General features: G+C 38.6%; 1 protein-coding gene across 1 annotated transcript in view; it reads left to right on the forward strand.

The window, feature by feature from the left end:
* gabbr2 (gamma-aminobutyric acid (GABA) B receptor, 2) overlaps positions 1–25961 on the forward strand; it is a 394577-nt gene that overhangs the window by 267218 nt on the left and 101398 nt on the right. The window contains exons 5-7 of the mRNA XM_056480015.1: positions 11675–11740; positions 11996–12184; positions 14526–14768. Coding sequence (XP_056335990.1) covers positions 11675–11740; positions 11996–12184; positions 14526–14768 — 498 coding nt within the window. The remainder of the gene's footprint in view (positions 1–11674; positions 11741–11995; positions 12185–14525; positions 14769–25961) is intronic.

Genomic DNA, 25961 nt, shown 5'->3' on the forward strand with positions numbered 1-25961 from the left:
TTTAATGGAGATCAAGCATTAATACAGGATGTCAAACCCTGCTGTAATTTGCACCCTGCTTTGACTTGTTTTTTTTAACCATGAGAATAGCCAAGAAGGGCATTAAAACATCAACCAACCATTTGCCATGTAAATGTGAGAATTTCTGCATCCATAGTCTGTATAAAAGCAAAGCGAGTGGTGACCGAAGACCTGGGGCATCCTGGCATGGATCCAGCCTTCATTTCCACTGGCTGGAAGAAGCTTTCGTCTGCCAGGACTCTAGGACAGCTGGAGCCACTTACACAGCTGGAGGGATTCAGGTTAAGTGCCCACGCCGTCGGGAGCGGCAGCAGGCTTTGTAACGGCTGCTGATTGTGAAGCAAGAAGCGCCTGACCCAAGCGGTCGGCCCTGAAAAGAGATGCGGGAGTATTTCACACAATAGCTCCAATATCTCAGCATGTTCTTTGGCACTGCTGCGATGTAGAAGGGGGTTTTGTGGTAAATGAGAGACGTTGCAAGGGAACTGTTTTCAACAAGACATACATTCAAACAGTGACTAAATGAAGCCAATTGTGAAAGTTCCTGTCATTTTTGAAACGTTTAGAGCAGGCCTGGGATCAGTTTTAATGCATCTCACCTGTAAAAGCTACTGTTTCCCAAGCTGTCAACAAATGGCCAGCTCACCCTCTAGAGCCTCAAGCTTTTTAAACCCAAGATCCCTATCCTTGGCCTTGTTAAAAGGCAAGATCTTCTTATCAAAAAAACTGATGGAAATTTTTAAGGAAAAATTGCGTTTCCACCTTGAGACCTTTTAATTTAGCATTTTTGAACTGCATGCAAAATGCACTAGTTTAACATATTTAATTTTTTTTATTACTGCAACCAAGAAAATCTGTGACAATGATATTTGGAGGGGTGGAAATTCAGGTGACAATTCTCTATGACATTAGCAGTAATCAGATCACATGAAGTGCCATTGTAAATTATAAAAAAGGATTATTTTGATGATCCATTTGAGACTGTCTCCTCCAACAGACATTTAACTGACTTTAAGAAACTTTGCAAGTACATGTTAGCTTACTCTAACCCTAACCCCAACCTAACTAGTCTAATCTAATGAGAATTAGTTGGCATGTAGATGCAGTGTAACTTAAATTCAACAAACGAACTCAAAATAAATCAAAATAAAGTGTGACCAAAAGGACTGGTAAAATGATGCCAGTACATTAGCATTTTATAAGTTAAGTTTATTTATAAACTAGTTTCGAGAGGATCACATGCTTATGATTGACCACGACTGGTCCTAACAGATGATTCAGCAATCAGACGATTCCTAAGTCACTATAAATAAACAGAGTTTCATACCTCAGTTATCTTCTTCTTGAAGAATTACCCCTTCCACATCTACTCCTCCCCCTTTTCCTAGAGCTGCATGGTGGCCTAGTGGTTAGCACTGTTGCCTCACAGCTAGAATGTCACTGGTTCAAGTCCTTACCAGGCAAGTCAACGTTTCTGTGTGGAGTTTACATGTTCTCCCCATACCCACGTGGGATTGCCCTGGGTTCCCCAGTTTTCTCCACCGTCCAAAGACATGCAACATAAGTGAATTGACTAAACCAAAATTGGCACCACAGATGAGCTCTAGTCAGCAGTATAGCTCTTCATAGATATCCCTAATTTGTCTTTAGCCGTAAACTGCAGGGGAGCTCTTAAGATCTACCCGAGCTGAAACTCCCCTCTTGACCTGCAAACGGGAGGGAGCCCCAGCTCAAGGATCTTATAAACTTAGGGCTCTCTCCTGGGACAGCACGCCAAACACGCTTTGTAATCAATCATCAGCTAAGTGTGAAAACTTGAAATAAGCTGTAATAAAATTCTACAAATAATAATAGTATTAATAATAACTGCAACAATAACAATAATAAAACATAACAATTCAGTAATTGCATATTCAAATTCAAGAGCTTTTTTGTTATTGTATTGAGACTCTTACTGAGTCCTTGCAAGGTGGAGTTTAAGTAAAGTGCCCAGTGCATATGGAGAGAAAGTGTTTCTACTAGTGGTTTGTCAAGCCCATTCACCTATGTGAAGCACACTTAGAAATGTGCAATGTTTTCTTATAGATATGGAGTGATTTCAAGAAAGTGTTTGATGCAAACTGGTGCACGTGTCTGTTAAAGTGTCACAGAAAAGAGTGTGTTTTTACAGGTGGTTTGTCAACCCCACTCACCTGTGTGAGGCACACTCAGAATTGCATAAGGTTATAAGGTTTTTGTGTGGTGTGGTGGAGAAGAGAGATGCTGATTTTAGGAGCTGGGATTGTGGATAATATTTTAGATGGGGCTAAGATGATTGAAGTTGAGGACTCTAACAGCTTGTGGAAAGAAACTGTTGAGTAGTCTATCCAAGTGAGCTCCAATACTGCCAAAACTGTAACTGTAGTTTTGTATCATATTTTGCAACACCAATTCACAATGTTATTTGAAGACAAACTGCTGCTTATTGTTGGAAGTTATTGTGGGGGCTTATAGGGTCCGATCACACCAAATGCATTGTTAGAGGTGCCTTTTTAAGTTGTTTTCTATTGGCAGTAAGAGTTTTGCAGGCTGCTCATATGCTCTGGCTGCTTTGCAATTTTACTCTTGTTGTTCTTGCAGCAGCTCAGCTATTGAGATGTTATCACAACAAAGAGCTGTACAGTACAATGCATTCAAAGTATTGATAGCGCTTCTCTTCTTCCACATTTTGTAATGTTACAGCCCTATTCCAAAATGGATTAAATTAATTTATTTCCTCAAAATTCTACACACAATACCCCAATAATGACAATGTGGAAAAAGAGTTTTTGAAATTGTTGCAAATTTATTAAAAATAAAAAAACCTGAAAAATCACATGTACATAAGTATTCACGGCCTTTGCTCAATACTTTGTTGATGCACCTTTGGCAGCAATTACAGCCTCAAGTCTTTTTGAATATGATGCCACAAGCTTGGCACACCTGTGTCAATAGGATTTATGTCTGGGCTCTGGCTGGGCCACTCAAGGACATTCACCTGGTTGTTGTGAAACCACTCTATTGATATTTTGGCAATGTGCTTTGGGTCATTGTCCTGCTGGAAGATGAAATGTGGCCCCAGTCTTTCCAGTTCCTGCTTCTGAGAAGCATCCCCACAGCATGATGCTGCCACCACCCTGCTTCACTGTAGGGATGATGAGTGATGCCTGGTTTTCTCCAAACGTAACACCTGGTATTCACTCCAGAGTTCAATTTTTGTCTCATCAGATGAGAGAATTTTGTTTCTTATGGTTTGAGAGTCCTTCAGATGCCTTTTGGCAAATTCCAGGTGGGCAGTGGCTTCCATCCGGCCACTCTACCATACAGGCCTGATTGGTAGATTGCTGCACAGATGGTTGTCCTTCTCTAAGGTTCTCCTCTCTCCACAGAACGCTGGAGCTCAGACAGAGTGACTATTGGATTATTGTTCATCTCCTTGATTAAGGCCCTTCTCCCCGAATCACTCACCTTAGATGGCCGGCCAGCTCTAAGAAGAGTCCAGGTGGTCTTAAACATCTTCCACTCACGTATGATGGAGGCCACTGTGCTCATTGGAACTTTCAGAACAGCAGAAATTTTTCAGTACCCTTCCCCAGCCTTGTGACTCGAGACAGTCCTCTCTCTGAGTTCTACAGACAATTTCTTTGTCTTCATACTTGGTTTATGCTTTGACATGCACTATCAACCCTGGGACCTTATATAGACAGGTGTATACCTTTTCAAATTATGTCCAATCAACTGAATTTACTACAGGTGAACTCCAGTTAAGCTGCTGAAACATCTCAAGAATGATCAGTGGAAACAGAATGTACCTGAGCCTTTTTCACATTTTCATTATGGGGTATTTTGTGTAGAATTTTGAGAAAATAAATGAATTGAATCCATTTTGGAATAAGGCTGTAACATGAGAATGTCAGGGTTCTGCCACTCTGGTCTTGTAAATTCTTGTTTTGGTGGCAGAGTCCGGACACTAGCTCTGTTTTGTCTTGTCCTGTAGTGCTCGGCTCGAGTTTTCTTGGGTCGAGCACTTGTTTTGTCATTGTCTGGGTGGAACGTGGCGTCTGCGCGTCCTTGGGACGCGCGCTCTTGTACTCGTGTTTGTGTTTTGTTTTGTCAGCATCGCGCTGTTTCATTCTCAGCGTCTCAGTCTAGTTGGTTTCGGTTGGAGCTGAGATGAAACATGTGCGTTGCATTTATGTCAAAGCACATGGCTCTGTGCTTACATTGGTCGCGTGCTTTTGTGTGCGTCAGTGTTTGTCCAGTCATAAGAACACTCAGTTAATGAGTTCTCTCATTGGCTGCGTGTTCTTATCCTGTTTAATGTGAGCACCTGGCTTGTGTTGTCTCTTTGTGTCAGGTGCTCTCCCGTCTATCGTCTAGTCCCACCCTCCTTGTTAACCCATTATTAGTTAATCATGTTCATCTGTTTGTGTGTTTTACTCCTGCTTATATTCTCCTCATGTCTGCTGTCCTGTGCCAGTTCGTCATCGCATCATATGTCGTCGATAATTCCTTGTCCTGTTGTGTCCAGCCTTGATTCGTCCAGCCAACCCAGTCAAGTTTGTTTCTCTGTTTGTGTTATAGTTTAGTGTTTTCCCCCTCGGGGTGGTTTTTGTTGTTCTTTTGTTTTATTTTATTAAACAAATTTTACTTTACTCTGCATTTGGGTCCTCGCCCCTTTTTCCACTCTACGAACCGTGACAGTACGAACTGGCCACATGAGGACCCAGCGGAGTAAAGATGGCTCCCTCTCCAGCCGCATTTCCCAGTTCCTGCACCTACAATCACTGCAGCAACGCGGCTCGGATCTAGAGGAGTTTGCGGATAAATTCCGTAGGGCAGCTGAGGGTCTACATTTCAATGACTGGTTGCTGATGACCCACCTAAATTATGCTCTGGACAAGCCCCTTCTTCCTCTGCAGATCCAGAGAATGGTGAGCTGGTCATACAAGCAGTTTTATTGATTACATGGTTCAGCAGAAGGAGAGAGTGATCCTTCAAGAGGGAAGGATCCCTTGCACCACCAGCAGCACCACCTCCCAGCCCATGTCCAGCCCTCAAGGACTGACCCGCACTCAGAAGCGGAGGTTAAAGAGGAAGGCCTATGCTGCAGTGTCGGCTCCAGCCCCAGAGCGCCCGCCAGTGTCGGCTCCAGCCCCAGAGCGCCCGCCAGTGTCGGCTCCAGCCCCAGAGCGCCCGCCAGTGTCGGCTCCAGCCCCAGAGCGCCCGCCAGTGTCGGCTCCAGCCCCAGAGCGCCCGCCAGTGTCGGCTCCAGCCCCAGAGCGCCCGCCAGTGTCGGCTCCAGCCCCAGAGTGCCCGCCAGTGTCGGCTCCAGCCCCAGATCGCCCCTCCGTGCCGGCTCCAGCCCCAGAGCGCCCGCCAGTGTCGGCTCCAGCCCCAGAGCGCCGCTCCGTGCCGGCTCCAGCCCCGGTCATTGCCTTGCCGGCACCACCCAGACGTCTTGCCCTGCCGGACCCAGCCCCGGTCATTGCCTTGCCGGCACCCAGACGTCTTGCCCTGCCGGACCCAGCCCCGGTCATTGCCTTGCCGGCACCACCCAGACGTCTTGCCCTGCCGGACCCAGCCCCGGTCATTGCCTTGCCGGCACCACCCAGACGTCTTGCCCCGCCGGCCCCAGCGTGGCTCATTGCCCTGCCGGCACCACCCAGACGTCTTGCCCTGCCGGCACCACCCAGACGTCTTGCCCTGCCGGCACCACCCAGACGTCTAGCCCTGCCAGCACCACCCAGACGTCTAGCCCTGCCGGCACCACCCAGACGTCTAGCCCTGCCGGCACCACCCAGACGTCTAGCCCTGCCGGCACCACCCAGACGTCTAGCCCTGCCGGCACCACCCAGACGTCTAGCCCTGCCGGCACCACCCAGACGTCTAGCCCTGCTGGTCCCAGCCCGGCTCCTTGCCTTGCCGGCACCATCCAGACGTCTTGCCCTGCCGGCTCCCCACGGGCCTCCAGCCCGGCCGGCTCCCCACAGGCCTCCTGTCCAGCCGGCTCCAGCCCAGCCGGCTTCCCTCAGGCCTTCATCCCAGCCGGCTCCCCACAAGCCTCCTGTTCAGCCGGCTCCAGCCCAGCCGGCTCTCCGCAGGTCTCCTGTCCAGCCGGCTCCAGCCCTGCCGGCTCCCCACAGGCCTCCTGTCCAGCCGGCTCCATCCCAGCCGGCTCCCCACAGGCCTCCTGTCCAGCCTGCTCCAGCCCTGCCGGCTCCCCATAGGCCTCCTGTCCAGCCGGCTCCCCTCAGGCCTTCAGTCAAGCCGCCTCCAGCCCTGCCGGCCCCCCACAGGCCTCCAGCCCTGCCTGTTCCCATCAGGCAGCCTGCCTTGTCTCCCCTGACAGACTGTCCCTGGGTCGTCCCTCCTGCTCCTCCCTGGTGTGCCCCTCTACCATCCTGGACGGACCCTCCGGCTCAGCCCTGGTTTCCTGCCGGGGCTATTGACCCATTAAACCCGCCCTGGACTGTCCCTCTGGTCCCGCCCTGGACTGTACCTCCTGTCCCTCCCTGGTCTTGCCCTCCCATCCCTCCCTTGTTCGTTTTGTTGGGTCTGGCTTGGCTCCCCTCCCTCCCCCCCTTCATGTTGTCTTGCCTGTTCACTTCCCTGTCTTGTGTTTGTTGATGTTGCCTGTTTTGTTGTCTTGTGGTGTTTCTTGTTTGTCTTGTACCTTGTTGGATGTTCCCTTTAGGGACGCCAGGTGGCGTCCCTTTTGGGGGGGGCTAGTGTCAGGGTTCTGCCACTCTGGTCTTGTAAATTCTTGTTTTGGTGGCAGAGTCCGGACACTAGCTCTGTTTTGTCTTGTCCTGTAGTGCTCGGCTCGAGTTTTCTTCGGTCGAGCACTTGTTTTGTCATTGTCTGGGTGCGCGTCATCAAAGGTGCGCGTGGAACGTGCGCGCTCCCGCTTGACGCGGTGTCTGCGCGTCCTTGGGACGCGCGCTCTTGTACTCGTGTTTGTGTTTTGTTTTGTCAGCATCGCGCTTTTTCATTCTCAGCGTCTCAGTCTAGTTGGTTTCGGTTGGCGCTGAGATGAAACATGTGCGTTGCATTTATGTGAGCGCACGGTAAGGTGTATTCACTTATCGTGTGCTCGTGTCTTGCGTCTGTTGTCAAAGCACGTGGCTCTGTGTTTACATTGGTCGCGTGCTTTTGTGTGCGTCAGTGTTTGTCCAGTTATAAGAACACTCAGTTAATGAGTTCTCTCATTGGCTGCGTGTTCTTATCCTGTTTAATGTGAGCACCTGGCTTGTGTTGTCTCTTTGTGTCAGGTGCTCTCCCGTCTATCGTCTAGTCCCACCCTCCTTGTTAACCCATTATTAGTTAATCATGTTCATCTGTTTGTGTGTTTTACTCCTGCTTATATTCTCCTCATGTCTGCTGTCCTGTGCCAGTTCGTCGTCGATAATTCCTTGTCCTGTTGTGTCCAGCCCTGCTTCGTCCAGCCAACCCAGTCAAGTTTGTTTCTCTGTTTGTGTTATAGTTTAGTGTTTTCCCCCTCGGGGTGGTTTTTGTTGTTCTTTTGTTTTATTTTAATTAATAAATATTACTTTACTCTGCATTTGAGTCCTCGCCCCTTTTTCCCCTCTACGAACCGTGACAGAGAAATGTGGAAAAGTGAAGCGCTATGAATACTTTACGGATGCTCTGTATGTCAACATTTATGCCAGTTGACTAAAATGAAAATAAAATTAGTAGGTTGATCAGAAAAAATAAAGAGAGATAAATTAGTCATGATGCATTTCTTGTTCTTCTGTGGTTTTTGGGATCTACCATGAGAGGTCACGATTGACAGGTTGGTGACCACTGCACTAGAGTCATAATTATTTTCTGTTCCGCTTAAACATGATCTTGAGCAGCTCATTAGTCGTGCATCTTAAATTTTCTCATAGCCTTCTGTTTGAGAATGACATCTCAAGAGGAAAAAGCAAAAAATAATAAAAAATAAAAAATGCAGAGTTGACTTCTTAAAGTCGCTGGTGGGCATTTCAATATCCCAGCAGTTGTGACACATCTTTTGATGGATGGGGCTGCAGTGGCCCTCAAACACGGCTGTCTGACTTCCACCTGAAATTTTCATTGACATTTGCTGGAATCAAGGACAGTGTAGTTAAGAGGGTGGAGAGGGACGTTATTAGATCCTGATGCGCCGAATGAGAAAAAGGATACTTAATAACCTACGCAGGTTTATATCCCACAGCATTACTATGGCCTTTAGCATATGACAGAGCAATTTTGTGGATTCGGTATTGGCTTTGTGTTCTTGAAGGGCCTGTGCAGGGAGATCATGCTCTAGTGATGGATTGATTCTCAGTGACGCAGAACTGAACGAGGTGGAACACAATGCTGAAGTGGGTTGAATTATTTACAGACTCAATCATGCACCCGGAATGCTGCTTGCAGATGCTGATCTCTCTCTTTCTGGATATGAAGCGATTCACTTTGATGATACTGTTGTGCTGTAATACACTCACCTTGCGTCCAAAATAGCCTTTTCATAGTTGTATAATATGACTTACTACCGGATGACTTACTACCTTTGGGGATTCTGAAGTGCACATTTGATGGACATTTTACTATAATGTCATGGAACAGGAGCTGTGGCAGAGCAGTTTTTAAGCTAAATGTAGTACTTACTTTACACTACCGGACAAAAGTCTTGCTGTCAGTCCAAGTTTTAAGAGCAACAAATAATAACTTGATTTCTAGTTGATGATTTTGAAAAGTGGCCAAAGGTAGATTTTGCAGATGAGTCATCTGTTAAACTGTATCCCAATCATCACAAATACTGCAGATGACCAATTTGGACCCGCATGGACCCAAGATGCTCACAGAAATCAGTCAAGTTTGGTGGAGGAAAAATCATGATTTGGGGTTACATTCAGTATGGGGGAGAGATCTGCAGAGTGGATGGCAACATCAACAACCTGAGGTGTCAAGACATTTGTGCTGCCCATTACATTACAAACCACAGGAGAGGGCAAATTCTTCAGCAGGATAGCGCTCCTTCTTATACTTCACCCTCCACATCAAAGTTCCTGAAAGAAAAGAAGGCCAAGGTGCTCCAGGTTTGGCCAGCCCAGTCACCAGACATGAACAATATTGAGCATGTCTGGGGTAAAATGAAGGAAGAGGCATTGAAGATGAATCCAAATTATTTTGATGAACTTTGGGAGTCCTGCAAGAACGCTTTCTTTGCCTTTCCAGATGACTTTATTAATAAGTTATTTAAGGTCATTGCAGAGATGTACAGATGCAGTCCTCCAGGCTCATAATAATTAAAAATCAAGGCATGCTCATGTTTTATTTTGGTAAAATAAGCATAATCTAGAGGCCTTTGCCTTTCATATAAGCCACTTCTGATACCATATGATCAATTAGAAGTCAAATTATTATTTTTTATTCCTAAAACTTGGATAGGCACAACAAGACTTTTGTCAGGTAGTGTACAGCGCGTGGTTTTTGACAAAGTGTTGGACTTGAATGAATGAAGTTTCACAAAGAGGGTTTTCCTGTCAATGCTCTAGTGATTCTAAATGTTCTGGAATAAATGATTTGGAATAGCACTTCATTGTCAACAAACATATTTAAAGGCACCCTATCCAAACTTGTTTTACTCTATGGACACTGCTTGTTTATTTAAATAAAACATAACTTGCCCATCACTTTGTATTTTGTTAAATATTTGTATTTTCTAGTCTAAAAATCAGTGGAAACCCTGCTTTCTCTTTTTTTCTTTTCTTTTCTTTTCTTTTCTTTTCTTTTCTTTTCTTTTCTTTTCTTTTCTTTTCTTTTCTTTAAATTAAATTAAATTAAATTAAATTAAATTAAATTAAATTAAATTAAATTAAATTAAATTAAATTAAATTAAATTAAATTAAATTAAATTAAATTAAAAATGATATAAAATAAAATAAAATAAAATAAAAAAAAAATAAAATAAAATAAAATAAAAGTAAAACTCCAAAAGTTGTCCCTAGTTAACCCCAGACTCCTGGTTGAGAATCGCTGTATACTAAAGAACCTGTCATTTAACTTTTCTTCAAAATTAATTAATTAATTAATTAATTTCTACGTGTAGAGAACATTTCAATAATCCAAAGAACTTTTTTCTTAAAAATGTTTTGTATATTAGAAAAGTTTCACACATGGTAAAAGTTTTTAATGGAGCCAATAGGAAATTTAGCGAATATTTATTAAATTAGAAAATATGGTAATACTTTAAAATAATGGTTCATTAGTTAAGGTTATTTAATGTATTTAATAACAATCAATTAGTAAGACATTTTTTACTGTAATTATTCATCTATGTTAACGTTAGTTAATATTATTTAAGTTAAATAGCGTTAGTTCATGTTAACCCCCTGTGCATTAACTAATGTTAACAAACACAACTTTGGGGTTTAATAATGCATTAGTTCATGTTGAAGTATGATTGATAAATGCTGTACAAAATGATTCATGCTTAGTGTGAAAAATGCATTAACTAATGGACAATTATTCTAAAGTGTTATTAAAAATATCTATGATTTTTATAGAGTTGTATTGTAGTTCGTTCATGAAAAGCTTGCTTATTGTTTTTTTGAACATTAGTGAAATTTATTAATAGAAACATTGAAAGAAAAGAAAAGTTATAAGATGGAAGAGATGGATAACAGGTCTGGGAATTGGCCCAAGTAATTCTTATTATTTGTTGTTCAGCTCTGAGCACACTTCAATAGTTATAAATAAATATTTGCAGTCATTTACTTGTAAGTTTTTTTTTTGTATCTTCAGCAGAATATTAAATATTTTTAACTGAAGCTGTGGTCTTTGGTCATTCATAAACTGCAATTACAGTAAATCGCTTACTGTACTTACTAAAAAAACAGAAGCATGCAGTAGATGGGCACGCAAAACAGTATGAATTGCAGTAGCTTCTGATGATACATATACACTGTAAACATGTACATTGTGTTCCACAAAATACCTTCACGTTTTTTCCACACAAATAGATTAACATATATAGTATTAGTACAAATTTAAGTAGATTAAACATAAAACAATCAAGTGGTCACCCCCAAAAAATCTCAGCAGCAAAAAAAGCAGCAAACATTTTTTTTTTAGTGTAGTCTAGGTCTTTGAGTGTGGCACTGTGGCTCAGTGGTTAGCACTGTCGCCTCACTGCAAGAAGGTCGCTGGTTCGAGTCCTTGTTGGGCCAGTTGGCATTTCTGTGTGAAGTTTGCATGTTCTCCCCATATTGACATGGGTTTTCTCCGGGTGCTCCGGTTTCCTCCACAGTCCAAGACATGCGCTATAAGTGAATTGGATTAACTAAATTGGCCATAGTGTATGAGTGTGTGTGTGTGAATGAGTGTGCGTATGGGTGTTTCCCAGTACTGAATTGCAGCTGAAAGGGTATCTACTGTGTAAGGCATATGCTGGAATAGATAGAAGTTCATTTTGCTATGGCGACCCCTGATGAATAAGGGACTAAGCCGAAGGAAAATGAATGAATGAATGAATATAGGTCTTTTAAAGTGAAACGTTTGGTCTGTGGACAAAACCGAACTTTAATTATTACCTTTAATGATTCTTGACTGCTGTTATTTACATTTTCAACTATTTACTAACTGTTTATTCTCTCTACAGGATAATGACGTTCGAATCATCATCGGTCAGTTTGATGAAAATCTGGCTGCTAAAGTCTTCTGCTGTGTAAGTTAGCACTATCATATCTTTGTTAACTATGCATGTAGTGTACACATAAGCTGCACCACCACTTACAGTACTGTCGATCTCTTTTACATGCACTACAAACACATTTAACATTTAGCTGCATCAGCAATGAAAAGACTGGACAATCAATATACAGTAGTTGGCTTATCAGCTCCTTTTTAGTTGAAATAGATCCTGCCGAGTCCCTGATCTTGTGTTTGTGTGTGCGTGTGTGTGTTTGTGTGTGTGATCCAGGCCTATAACCTGAACATGTATGGCAGCAAGTACCAGTGGATCATCCCGGGATGGTACCAGGGGAACTGGTGGGAGCAGGCCAACTCTACAAACTGCACCACGAGGAAGCTGCTGACAGCCATGGAGGGTTACATCAGCGTGGACTTTGAGCCCCTCAGTGCCAAACAGATTAAAGGAATATCAGGAAGAGTGAGTGTCTGCAGTGCGGAGGGATCTCGGGGGCTATGACATTTCTAATTTCTCACAGAAAAGGAGGGGAAATGATGTAGTGCAGTTTTAGCAGCTTCACATTTCTGTTTGAGTTTTCTCAGTTTTCCCTGTTGAAATTAGACCAGCTTGGACCAGCACGGTCAGGGTTATGTTGTTTGGTGCTGAATTTTTCAGGTCAAAAAGGTCATGATTCGCACTAATCAAATAATTGCTTCGTACAGTTTTTACTTTACATATTTCAGGTGATACAAAAAACAAAACGCTTCGGCACAATGCCTTCCACACTGATTTTTGTATCACTCGAAAAATGTCAAATAAAAACTGTACGAAGCAATTATTTGATGAGTGCATATCATGAACTTTTTGAACAATATTGACAAGATTAACGCAAGCAAACTTTATTACTCTACGCACGTGCTGAATTTTTGGCCTCATTTATGTAACGGAGGCCAGCTAGTAAGTGCTGTGCAGGTAAACCTCACTCCTCTGACCTCTAAAGGTGCTCTTGCGACAGACGCTAGAGGCCATGGTCAGAGTCGTCAATTGGATCCCAGCTCATAGTGGGTTGGGTGGTGTAGGACCAGCGGGGTTACATTGGTGCCATGACCTGGATGGGAGTGAGGTTTAGGGGGGTTGAGTGTAACAGATGCCAGCAAGTGAACTGCTGTGCAAGTAAACCTCACTCCTCGAACCTCTAACGCTGTGTTCACACCAGACACGGCATGCGCAGATAATATATCAGCTGGAAGGACATCCGCTGCGTAAAACATATGCTGGATAAGTTGGCGGTTCATTCCGCTGTGGTGACCCCTGATGAATAAAGGGACTAAGCCGAAGGGAAAATGAATGAATGAATGAAATGATGAACAGGGTTAGTCCTGTAAATTACCATCCAAATACTGGGAAATGAGCTACTGTACCACAGTTTATTTTATTTTTTAGATTATATCGGTTACATTTGTTTCTGTATATTATTTTTGAACAAGGACCACAAAACTGGTCTAAAGTGTAAATTTTTTGAAATTGTGATTTATACATCACATGAAAGTCAAGTAAATATGCTTTCCAATGATGCATGGTTTGTAAGGATATAACATTATTTAGACTAGATACAGCTGTTTGTGTAAACGCTCATTGTGCCAACACAAATATATTAAGTTAAAATTTTATTGTTGTTACAAATTTAAATGAATTGAGCATAAAATAATTAATATGAAGTGCTTAGTAATGCAAATTACTAACTGAAAATTAGGTTTTGATATATTTGCTGTAGGAAGAATATCTTCATAGAATATGATCTTGTTAGAAAACGGACACTGGACAACAGAGGTGCAGATCCACATGTAGTTTATTAAAGAAAAGGTCGTACAGGCAAAGGTCATAAACAGGAGCATAAAGGTAATTCAAAAAATGTAGTCAAAATACAGGCGAAAGGTCAGGTTAGGTGGCAAAGAATCAAAATGGTAACAAGGCAAGAATCAAAACACAATCAAAAAATCAAACAAGGAAAAATGCTTCGTAATGTTTATGGGAGAAACAAGACTCAGCAATGTGAATGTGAAAGTAAAGTGTATATATGGTCCATGTAATCAGTGAAAACGAGCTACAGCCGTGTCTGTGTGTGAGTGTCCAGATTAGTGTCAGCTGTTGCAGGAGTTGATTGGCGCAAAGAGTTCTGGGAGTTGTTGTTAGTTAGGAATACCAGAAGTAATCTCCAGTGGGGAAAACACCACTGGTGATCACAACAAAACTTGACTTGATATTGTAGTACTTTTTTGGCATAAAAGTAAAATCAAGTTACTTTTAAGTCAAATCAAGTTTGACCCATGCAATGTTTTTGACTTTAGCCAAAAATATACCCATGCAACATTTTTTTGTATAAAATGTATTGTTTAAATCTAAAATATCAATAAAAGTCACTTTGTTGAACTGTAGAATTCCAGGATATAATTTGAAAGTGCAAATAAATAGAAAACAAATGTGAACTATGAGCTACACACATTTAATAAAGAACAGATATTATTTATAGTGTTTAATTAAAACAATATGTACTATATTCATAAAATATACTAGATAATGGGGTCAAAAAGTCAACATCAGAGAACTAGTGGGAACAAAAGCCAACTCTATTGACTGCCAAAAAGCTAAGAAACAAAAATGGTAACTGATATAGAGTGTGATGGAATAAAAGGCAAGGGTTTTGACATAATCTGAACACAAGTGGCGCTTTTAAACACTAATACCAGGTGAACACGATAATGTATCTCCACTGACTGCTCATAAATCTTCTTTTTTCAAACATTGTTGCTTGTATCTTCAGACGCCGCAGGAGTACGAGAGGGAGTACAACCGAGAGCGAGAACAAAAGGGAGTCGAAACCAGCAAATTCCACGGCTTTGCATATGATGGTATCTGGGTGATCGCTAAAACACTAACACGTGTCATGGAGCTCCTGAGACACAAGGAGAGGCACGACATGTACCACAACTTCACAGTGGACGACCGCGAGGTGGGCAAGATGGTCCTCGATGTGATGAACGAAACCAACTTCTTTGGAGTGACGGTACGTTAACTGATGATATTATAAAAGCTGCTGTGGTTTGTATGGTCTTGGGATTTTGTTGTAGGGATATTTTCCAAAGCTGAGAATTGTAACGGCCATTCGGTTTTAAATGAGAGGTGCTTTCATTCTTGCAAACTTTTGTTAAACTGAATCGAATGCAAATTTCATTTTCATGTTCTTTAACATTTTTACAACATTACAACATAACATTAAGTACATATTCTGCATAATCTTGTTCTACATCCCTAATCATAAGCCTAATACCTACTATAAGCCCTATAACCTACTATATACCTACTATAAACCCTATAAACCCTACTACATTAATAAATATTAACTAGTAGAAAATTAGACGTTTTTTGAGGCAAAAGTCATTGTTTATTAACAGCGAGAATTGTACCTTAAAATAAAGTGTGACAGTTTAGTGTAAAACCACTAAAAATGTCAATTAAAGTCAATATTAAAATGTAGAGTGCACTGTTTTGCATTAAAAGTCAACAGAGCAGAGATCATGAGAAAACACCTCTTGAATCATAAACAACAGACAACTGTTGATTGATTTTTTTCTTACAGTGTTTCCTACAGTGATTCACATGCATTTGTATCAATGTGAAGTGTTATAGTATCATAAGTGAGCAATAAAGCAAAATACAGCACAGAGGAGTAAATAAAGACCATGACACTGCAAGATGACTAGTATGAACATTAGCTGAGTATGTTGTCTTTTTGTGAATCTACGCTAATAGGACAGTTGTCAGATTCATTAGTGATTTCAAATCTGAAATTTAAACTTAAAGCTTTCTCAATAACCTTGGAGAATATGATGTTTCTCCATTCAAAAAGGCAATTGATGTACTTGATGAATTTTCTAAAGCTGAACTGTTGCGAACGGCAAACTGCCTTTGGTAAATGAAAAGGTGTAAGTGATTATATTGACAATTTAAATAGATAGACTGTGTGGGTTTGTCGTTTAAATTACTGTACAAAACTTTAATGAGCTGCCAGCGCTTTTCTGCTTTTCTAGAGTTGCTGTTCATATTACATATTGCACAAATGTGTATACAACTACTCAAATGTGCATAAAAGGCACTTTGTTTTACTTGTAAATTTTCAAACACCTGAAGTTGTCAACACAGAGATCAGTGTCCCACAATTGAAGGGAGGACAAAACAAAACAAAACAAAACAAAACAAAACAAAACAAAACAAAACAAAACAAAACAAAACAAAACAAACAAAACAAAACAAAACAAAACAAAACAAAACAAAACAAAACAAAACAAAACAAAACAAAACAAAACAAAACAAATGCCGAAATGAAAACGAAACCAGTCATAAAAAGAGGAAACGAAATTAAACAAAATAAAATGAAACCAGTTCTAAAAAGAAGAATCAAAATTAATTTGAAAATCCAAATCTGGCTCTGCACCACAAAACCAGTCATAAAAAGAAGCAAAACAAAACAAAATGAAACCAGTCATAAAAAGAAAAAACTAAATGAATTTGAAAATCCAAATGTGACCCTGGACCACAAAACCAGTCATAAAAAGAAGAAATAAAGAAATTTCAATATAGCCGAATTTTTGTGACACTGTACAACAAATATTTATACATTACTGTGATGGTTGGGTTTAGGGTTAAGGTAACAAAACAAAACAAAACAAAACAAAACAAAACAAAACAAAACAAAACAAAACAAAACAAAACAAAACAAAACAAAACAAAACAAAACAAAACAAAACAAAACAAAAGGAAACCAGTCAAAAAAAGAAGCAACAAAATGAAATGAAACCAATCATAAAAAGAGAAATCAAACCGAAATGAATTTGAATATTAAAATGTGACATTGGACCGCAAAACCAGTCATAAAAAGAAGAAACAAAACAAAATGAAACGAAACTAGTCATAAAAAGAAGAACCAAACGAAATGAAACCAATTATAAAAAGAGGAATCGAAACGAAATAAATTTGAAAATCCAATTGTGAAAAAACGAAAAAAAAGAAAAAAACGAAGCGAAACGAAACGAAACCAGTCATAAAAAGAAGAAATGAAGCAAAATGAAACCAGTCATAAAAAGAGGAATCAGATCGAAATGAATTTGAATAGTCAGATGTGACCCTGGACCGCAAAACCAGTAATAAAAAGAAGAAATGAAGAAATTTCAATATAGCCGAATTTTTGTGACACTGTACAACAAATATTTATACATTACTGTGATGGTTGGGTTTAGGGTTAAGGTTGAGGTAGACAGTAATAAAATACAAATAATGGCTAATTTAATAAATAATAAATAATAAATACTTCTCATTAACTTCCGATTTCTTCTAGCAACAACAGCGGCGCCCATTACCCATCATAAAACAAATAATATGATCATTATTTAGTTGTTTAAATCGCAAAATATATGTTCTGTCAGCATCAGAGTGTCAGAAATTTCACAATTTAATTAAAATATTTGGCAATATTTGCAGAAAAGGCCAAGAAGAAACAAAATACGATATGTACAGTACATAGATCACTGGGGCTGGTGAGTCACGTGATAAACTTGAGCATCACCATGGGAACTTTAGATCGCAATGGATTCGGCCACAAAAAAAACTCCTGCAAGAGGGTCTGATGGAATATTTAAAACTCACACGTGAAAGGGCTAAAATTAAGTTTTGATATATTAACTTCATGGAACTTGATCTTTACCTAATGTTCGTATTATTTTTGCCCCAGAAAAAAAAAAAACGACAATTTTGACCCATACAGTATATTTTTGACTACTGGCAAAAAATATACATGTGTAAAATAAGACCAGGGACACATGAAATAACAGAAAGTAACCCGTGATTACCAACAGACACCTGTTATTCAATCAATAAATAAACAAACAAATAAACAAATAAACAAACAAACAAACAAACAAATAAACAAATAAATAAATAAATAAATAAATAAATAAATAAATAAATAAATAAATAAATAAATAAATGTGGCATTTGCCCATTTTCATCAATCCAATCACTAGTGGAGAATGCCAGATGCAGCCTGAATGATTTGACATTTCCCCACTCAAAAGACAGGTGCTATACTTGCATTTTCTAAAGCTAAAGAGATGTCAAGGCCATCCTGTGATCTCCAAGTCAAAAGAGAGGTGCTTTCATTGCTGCAAAGAGGCTGAGGGAGGTTTATGCAACTTGGGATTGGAGGCTAGTAATGCTAAACATGCGATGTCGCTGACAGAATGAGAGTCAGATAAGAGGAGCTGGGATATTTGGTATGCAGAGAGTGTCCTGTCTGCAGACATCAGTGAATGTGTGTTTGTTTATGAGAACACACCGCTGCGGGCCGCCAAAAGAGAAAATCACAGAGCGCAAAAAGAAGGCAAGTCAGCAAATCTAAAAGCACGCTCTGAAGCGCAGGCTAAAAAGTATCTCTGGAGTTTTGATATTGTCGTAAATGCTGTTGGTTTGGGAAATGAATAGGGGTTAATGGGCATTTGGGTTTTTTAGTACAGTATGTCCTCCAGCATCTCCGTCTCCAGCTTTTATCCAGCATTTATCTCTTATGCGTAGCAGAGTGTGTTTTATGTTTGTTCAGGCCAATAGCAAACAATGCTTGTGCAGCGAGACTTCAATGTAGAAGCTTAATGGAGAGGAAGCAAAAACAAACAACGGGCATAAAACAGAAAATACTGCTGGAAGACGAGTGGAGATATACAGTGGGAGCAGAAAGCAAACATTTGGACATCCTACTGTACCTGTCCACACTTAAAAAAAATGTTTGCTGCTTGTTCAAACTACTTGTGTAAAATGAAAGAAAGAACTTATTATATTTATTGGCTGGCGATTTCTATTTTTAATGGTTAATTTTTACTGTTATATTGATAATATGTTTGTTGTCGTCTAACTTTTGCTAGTAAAAGCTTTATATGTGATTATTTATGTCAAAATAATTCTCTTTTATTTAGTTTTTGAAGTAGATATGCTGGTGTATTCCCTCACTTTTATGAAATAACTTACAATTAACAAAATAAGTCATATTTGAATATACCTCAGTATTAAATATTTTATCACATTTATTAAATATTTGATCTCATATTTAACAAATTGAATTTAATTGAATTCTTTTGATTTTGTAACTCATTTCGTTCTAAATAATGTTTCTTTTATTTTTAACAAAACAACTTTAAAAGTCCTAAATGTTTTCAAACAAAAAATATATATATTTTATTAAACTTTCACTTTCACTCCTTAAAGCAGGGGTGTCCAAAGTCAGTCCTGGAGAGCTGGTGTCCTGCAGGTTTTAGCTCCAACTTGCCTCAACACACCTGCAAGGATGTTTCTAGAAAGGCTGGCGAGAGCTTGATTAACTAGCCCAAGTGTGTCTGATTAGGGTTTGAACTAAACTTTGCAGACCCTGACTATTACAGGCCCTCCAGGACCGAGTTTGGGCATCTCTGCCCTAAAGTGTGTTAGATATAGGGAAATAGCTAAATATATATTGCAAAAAAAACAAATAAGTAAAACTTCACACAGCATCCTAATTGTAAAAATGTGCAGTGAGACTTCTTTGCTGAATCAACATAAGTTTTTTTGGGAGAACCTAATTGCTTTATGTTCAATCCACTTAAATTTGTAAAAGCAATTAAGTTAACCTAAACCATTTGTGTTGGGACAGCCTGAAGAAATTGTGTGGAACCCAGCATTTTTTACAGGGTAAACTTAAAAAAAAAAAGATTTATTGGATTTATGAATTTTTTAAGGTTAGTGGTTGCAAACATGGGCTGAATTTAAACAAACAAATTAAATTTAATAATGTTTAACATAATTTGTTTGTTTAAATTCAGCCCATATACACTTTTTACAACCACTAACCTTAAAAAAAAATTGTAAATCCAATGAATGTTTTTTTTTTCTGTGTAACATTATAGTGCTGATGGTGTAATGCTTATTGGTCGACATTGGAAAAATAATTTAATTAGATTTAATGGCTGGTGATTTCTATTTTTAGTTGTTCGTTTTTACTGTTATGTTGAGAATATGTTTGTTGTCATTTAACTTTTGCAAGTAAAAGCTCAATTTGATTATTTGATTATGTATTTATAAAATATTTCACTTTTTTTTTTTTGAAGTAGATATCCTATTCCCCCTCCTTTTTGAAATAATTAAAAATCTGACAGAAATGCTCGAATAAATCATATTTGAATATACCTTTGTATTAAATATTTTATCACATTTATTAAATAATTGATCTCATTTTGAATAAATTAATTGAATTTGATTGTATAACTCATTTTGTTCTGAATAATGCTACATTTTAATTTCTAAAAAAACAATGTTAAAAGTCCTAAATGTTAAAAAAATATATTTTACTTACATTTTTAGTATCTAAAGTGTGTTAGATATGGGTAAATGGCTAAATAAATACTCACCGGCCACTTTATGATGACCCTACCATCCGAATGTCATAGCAGCAGAAATCGAGACTCATCAGACCAGGCACACGTTTTTCCTTCTATGGTCCTATTTTGGTGAGCCTGTGCTAATTGTAGCCTCCGTTTCCTGTTTTTAGCTGACAGGAGTGGCACCCGGTGTGGTCTCTTGCTGCTGAAGCCCATCCGCATCAAGGTTGGATGTGTTGATCATTAAGAGATGCTCTCCTGCGTACCTCGGTTGTAACGAGTGTTCAAAGTCACTTAAATCACCTTTCCTCCCGATTCTGATGCTTGAAGTGCAGCAGATTGTCTTGACCGTGTCTTCATGCCTAAATGCATTGAGTTGCTGTCATGTGATTGTCTGATTAGAAATTTGCATTAATGAGCAGTTAGACAGGTGTACCTAATAAAGTGGCCGGTGAGTGTATATTGCAAAAAAAAAAAAATACTACAGTAACTGTACTCTATAGTGCAAAATTACACGAAATTCCAACATATAAAAATGTATATAATTTTTAAAAATGTTTAAGCTTCAGCAAATTATTGATCCTTCAACTAAAATCAGTCCAGTTTTTAGAAATGTATATATGTGTTCTATAATATATATTCTATAATATGTCTATATTCATAACTATTCTGGTTGAAATTGGACTTTAATAGGGGTTTAATAGTGGCATACAGTATCAAGTGTACTGTCATTCATGCTTTTATTTGTTCTGTTTCCTTATTATGGACATTATATATGGAAATATAGTTAAATCATACATTTCAATGTGTGGTTAATTTAAATTGTAGTTTATAATGTTTTTCTATTGATTTGTAACATTCACAAAACTTGATTTTAGTGTTTTATAGTTAATGTACTCAATGTATCGTTTTAATATTGGTCAATTATCAATTATCAACCCTAACATAAAATTAATTATCATGCCTCTATATGATTTTTTTTAGTGGCTTATTATATTGAGTATGTAATATTCAAGAGGTTCTGATTTAAAATGGCCCAATCATTTCTTCCCATCATAGCTGAATGATTGCAGAGAATCTTCTTGAACACAGTCCCATAAAACTAGATTGCAATCTGACTAGAGCAGATTTAGTGGTCCCGCAAGGCTCAGGTTTGTCTCGTACTGATGGCTGGGTCTTTGTCCAACAGAACCGGCTGTTCTCGCTTCTCCATCAGACTTGAGTTCTCAGAGGAGAGCTATCGATCCAGCGCCAGCAGGCCTCAGGAACTAAAACATTATCTTAGAGAATCTCTGCGGATCATTTTGACTCAAGAGCGATGCTGTGTGCTGCTTTTTTATTTGATTGGTACAACTTCTCTAAAAGCAACAATACTCATAGAAAGTTAGTAAGCACATTTATCTTTATATATATATATATATATATATATATATATATATATTGCAGGGGTGTAATTAATGTTTTTTTATGTTGTTTTATTAGACAAAAGTTTATGATACAGTGGGTGACACTTTAAAAAGAGCATTACCGCTGCGAGAGGTACTGTCATCGCACTAAAGGAGTTAAAACGTGTTGGTATGTTTAACCGCAGTTTGCGACTATGCCGCCAGGGGGCACAAAGGGATGGGATGCGAACAGACACAAATATACAGTAGCTGTAAATACTCGTAAATGTAAATGAAGATAAAACAATGAAATAAAGCATTATAATGGCTTCGTTAAAAAAAATTGTTAATAAGCTTTATTATCATTGTAAACTTGTTACGTGAAATGAGGATTCATTTTGGAAAGTAGAAATAAAGAAATAAAAGACAACTAAAATGAAAGTAAATAAAATAATAAAAAATAAATAAATAAATAAAGCACTGTTTTAGCCTAAATATAGGACTAATGCTAATGCTGGACTAATGCTGTGTTTGCAACAGATGCAGAATGCACAAACAAATCAAACAAAATGAACATTTTGAGTTTACATGCTTCATTCGTGCATTAAATCCGCTTCATTCACGCATCAGATTCACTTCACAATAGACTCGGATTCGCGTCATGGGCTTCTGTCTGCCCGGTGACTCTAGCTAAATGGATAACTGATTTTATTGAGAGAATAGCTGTGTTTATGTGCTTTATGAATGCTGAAAAACAGCGTCAATGCGTTTGGAGCCGTGTCTGAGTCCACTAGATCCTTTCAGAGGTGCACCCAGCTCTGTAAGCTCATATACTCCTCCAGAAACTATACCTGGATGATGGAAGCTCTCAGCGGTGCTTCCGACTGAGCTGAGCCTAGTTTGATAAACTGTTGTCTAGTGTTGGCAGAAGGATTTTCCCCCAGGACACCAGCAACAGGAGCTATATCATAATCCCGCCCTTCTACAAGAGCAAGCTCCTGATTGGTTAACATGGCGCGAATGTTCGCTGAAGTTTAGATTTTTCATCTCGAGCGCAATGTTAACATTTGCTGTCATTTTTGAATACTTTTTTATTATTATTGGCAATATTCTTATAAAACATTTGAGTCAAAACACTGAAAACTAATATGGAAGTGAAAATAAGAAAGGCCTCACAGCAAGAAGGTCGCTGGTTCGAGCCTCGGCTGCGTCAGTTGGCATTTCTGTGTGGAGTTTGCATGTTCTCCCTGTGTTCGCTTGAGTTTCCTCTGGGTGCTCCGGTTTCCCCCACAAGTGCAAAGACATGCGCTATAGGTGAATTGGGTATGCTAAATTGTCCATAGTGTATGTGTGTGAATGAGTGAATGGGTGTTTCCCAGTGGTGGGTTGCAGCTGGAAGGGCATTTGCTGCGTAAAACATATGCTGGATAAGTTAGCGGTTCATTCCACTGTGGCGACCCCTGATTAATAAAGGGACTAAGCCAAAAAGAAAATGAATGAATGAATGAAAAATGTTACTTTTTACTCCCCTATAATAAAAAACACTGTGATAATAATTACATAAAATTAATACAATATTTTATAATATTTTACATCCTAGTGTCCAGCAACGTAGTCTCACAAAACATTTTTTGTTAATACAACAGCAGATAAAAGTCGAATACTGTTCGTGAGTTTATTCTCAGCACTTTTTGCAAAGCCCCCACAAACATGTTTCACTTGTACAGTAGCTATAGCATTGCTTTCACGCTTCTGTCCACTTCAGAATGCTGCGCTAGTGTTTTTGGTTGAGGGTGACACTCGCTGTGTAAGTCACTGACTCTGAATCCAGCAAAAGAGTCCGAGTCCATCACGCTTCCTCCTCCACGTTTGACAGCTAGAGTCAACTAAGTGGAACCATCCTTTCTCCTACTCAATGGCATGTTGGAGATTTATTAGGGCTCTTACATTTACATTTACATTTAGTCATTTAGCAGACGCTTTTATCCAAAGCGACTTACAAATGAGGACAAGGAAGCAATTTACACAACTATAAGAGCAGCAGTGAACAAGCGCTATAGACAAGTTTCAGGCGTGTAAAAGTCTAAGAAGCAAAAACATTAGTAGAATTTTTTTTTTTTTTTTTTTTTTTTTTTTTTTAATAGAGAGAGAGAGAGAGAGAGAGAAAGAGGGCTCAGTTAGTGGTATAGCCAGAGAGGCAATTGCAGATTAGGAGGAAAAGTGGAGACTAAACAGTTGCGTTTTTAGTCGTTTCTTGAAGACAGCAAGTGACTCGGCTGTTCTGATGTAGTTAGGGAGTTCATTCCACCAACTGGGCAGATTGAATGTGAGAGTTCGGGAAAGTGATTTCTTCCCTCTTTGGGATGGAACAACGAGGCGACGTTCATTCACAGAACGCAAGTTTCTGGAGGGCACATATATCTGCAGGAGTGAGAGCAGATACGAAGGAGCACAGCTAGAGGTCACTTTGTAAGCAAACATCAGAGCTTTGAATTTGATGCGGGCAGCAACTGGAAGCCAGTGCAAACGGGTGAGTAGCGGAGTGACATGTGCTCTTTTGGGTTCATCAAAGACCACTCGTGCTGCTGCGTTCTGAAGCAGCTGAAGAGGTTTGATAGAACTAGCTGGTAGCCCGGCTAGCAGCGAGTTGCAATAGTCCAGTTTGGAGAGGACAAGAGCTTGAACAATGAGTTGAGCTTAGCACTTTTACAAACTTTTACACACTTTTAAACACTCGCCACAGTTGTCTATCATCATGGCTTGGTTAAAAGGTACAAACTTGGCTGATGTGAGAATTTTTACAAATGTATTTGACAGCCAATAGCTGATAATACGGTCAATGAATACAAACCTTGATTTGACTCATTCTGGAGCTGATTTAAAAAAACAAAATGCTAAAATAAATATAGTGGACAACCTGTATTTGAAAGTTTCTAAGCGAGAAACTAGGCAAAAAAGTTTGTTCATCATTCCACACCTGCAGCGCAAGCTATTTTTAGCTTTATTAATCTAATGAAAGTGGTCTAAATGACAGTGTGAGAGAGCAAAGTATTGATTGATTTTATTATATGATGATATATATTGATGATTTTATTATAGCGTTTTACTTGAGTTTTAAAACGATACGTTCACACTGTCTCCAGACAGTTTAAAATCTGTCTCAATTTAAGCTAATAGTTAAAAATGTAATTAATTCTTTAATTATTTCAGAAAATGTTTTTTTTTGTATCAGGAATAAATTTGATCACAAATTTGATCATTTTAATGTGTTTTTGCTGTTATGGGTTTAGCATCAAATGAACATTCAGAAATCATTCTAGTTGCTGATGATGAAAAAAAATAACTTTCACGATTTCTGTCAAAAATTTAAAGAAGCACATTTCTAAATCAATTTCTTTGGAGCATTATAAATATCTCTAAGGTTTTATTTAATTAAATGTAATATTGAATAAATGTATAATATATTTTCTTTTGTATACTTACCTCAAACGGTGCAATGGAAATGGAATTGAAACTGCAATGGAATTGAATTGGAATTGAAATGCAATGCAATGGAAACAGTACAATTGTTTTTAACAATTCAATAATAAAACAATAATATTTGTTTTCAATAATAATAATAATAATAATAATAATAATAATAATAATAATAATAATAATAATAATAATAATAATAATAATAGTAATAATAAAAAATAAAATAATAATAATAATAATAATAATAATAATAATAATAATAATATTATTATTATTATTATTAATAATAATAATAATAATAATAATAATAATAATAATAATAATAAATTTTTATATTTATTTTAATAATAAAGTCCAATGCTTTTCCATTATAGGAATAAAGAATATTAAATATAAATGTTTCACATTTAAAAGATTTATTTTAAAATTGTAACAATATTTCACTGTTCCATATTGTTAATGAAAAAATTGTGACATAAAAAATGAATGAATATTTTTTGTTGCTGTTGTTATTTAACTTTGTTTTTACTCATTTTTTCTTCATAATTTTAATGACTTCCCTCTATTAAGTGAATGACAACAGTGAATGACCTACGTTTCTCCTTCCTCTGTTATTTCCACAATGTCACAAAATGACGTCCTGCTGAGCTTATAAATCAAAAAATTATGTCTTGAAAGGTATGCAAATGACCGCAGGTAGGATTTCGGAGTCAGTAAACTTAATTTGCCAGCATTACTACATCTCACGTTATATTTTGTCTACACACATAAGTCTAAAAGCGTAACTGTAATGTGTTTTGTGAAGCCGGGCGTTTATCCATCGCCCACGTCAGAGCAGCTAAACAAAGAATATAGAGTTGCACTGGGACCAAAGCTTGATCTACACTTCAAAGAGAGCCATTTTTAGAGATATGATCGCTTCACTGTTGCCTCTTATGGTTT

The sequence above is a fragment of the Danio aesculapii genome, chromosome 19 (assembly GCF_903798145.1).
Source record: "Danio aesculapii chromosome 19, fDanAes4.1, whole genome shotgun sequence".
Lineage (NCBI taxonomy): Eukaryota > Metazoa > Chordata > Actinopteri > Cypriniformes > Danionidae > Danio > Danio aesculapii.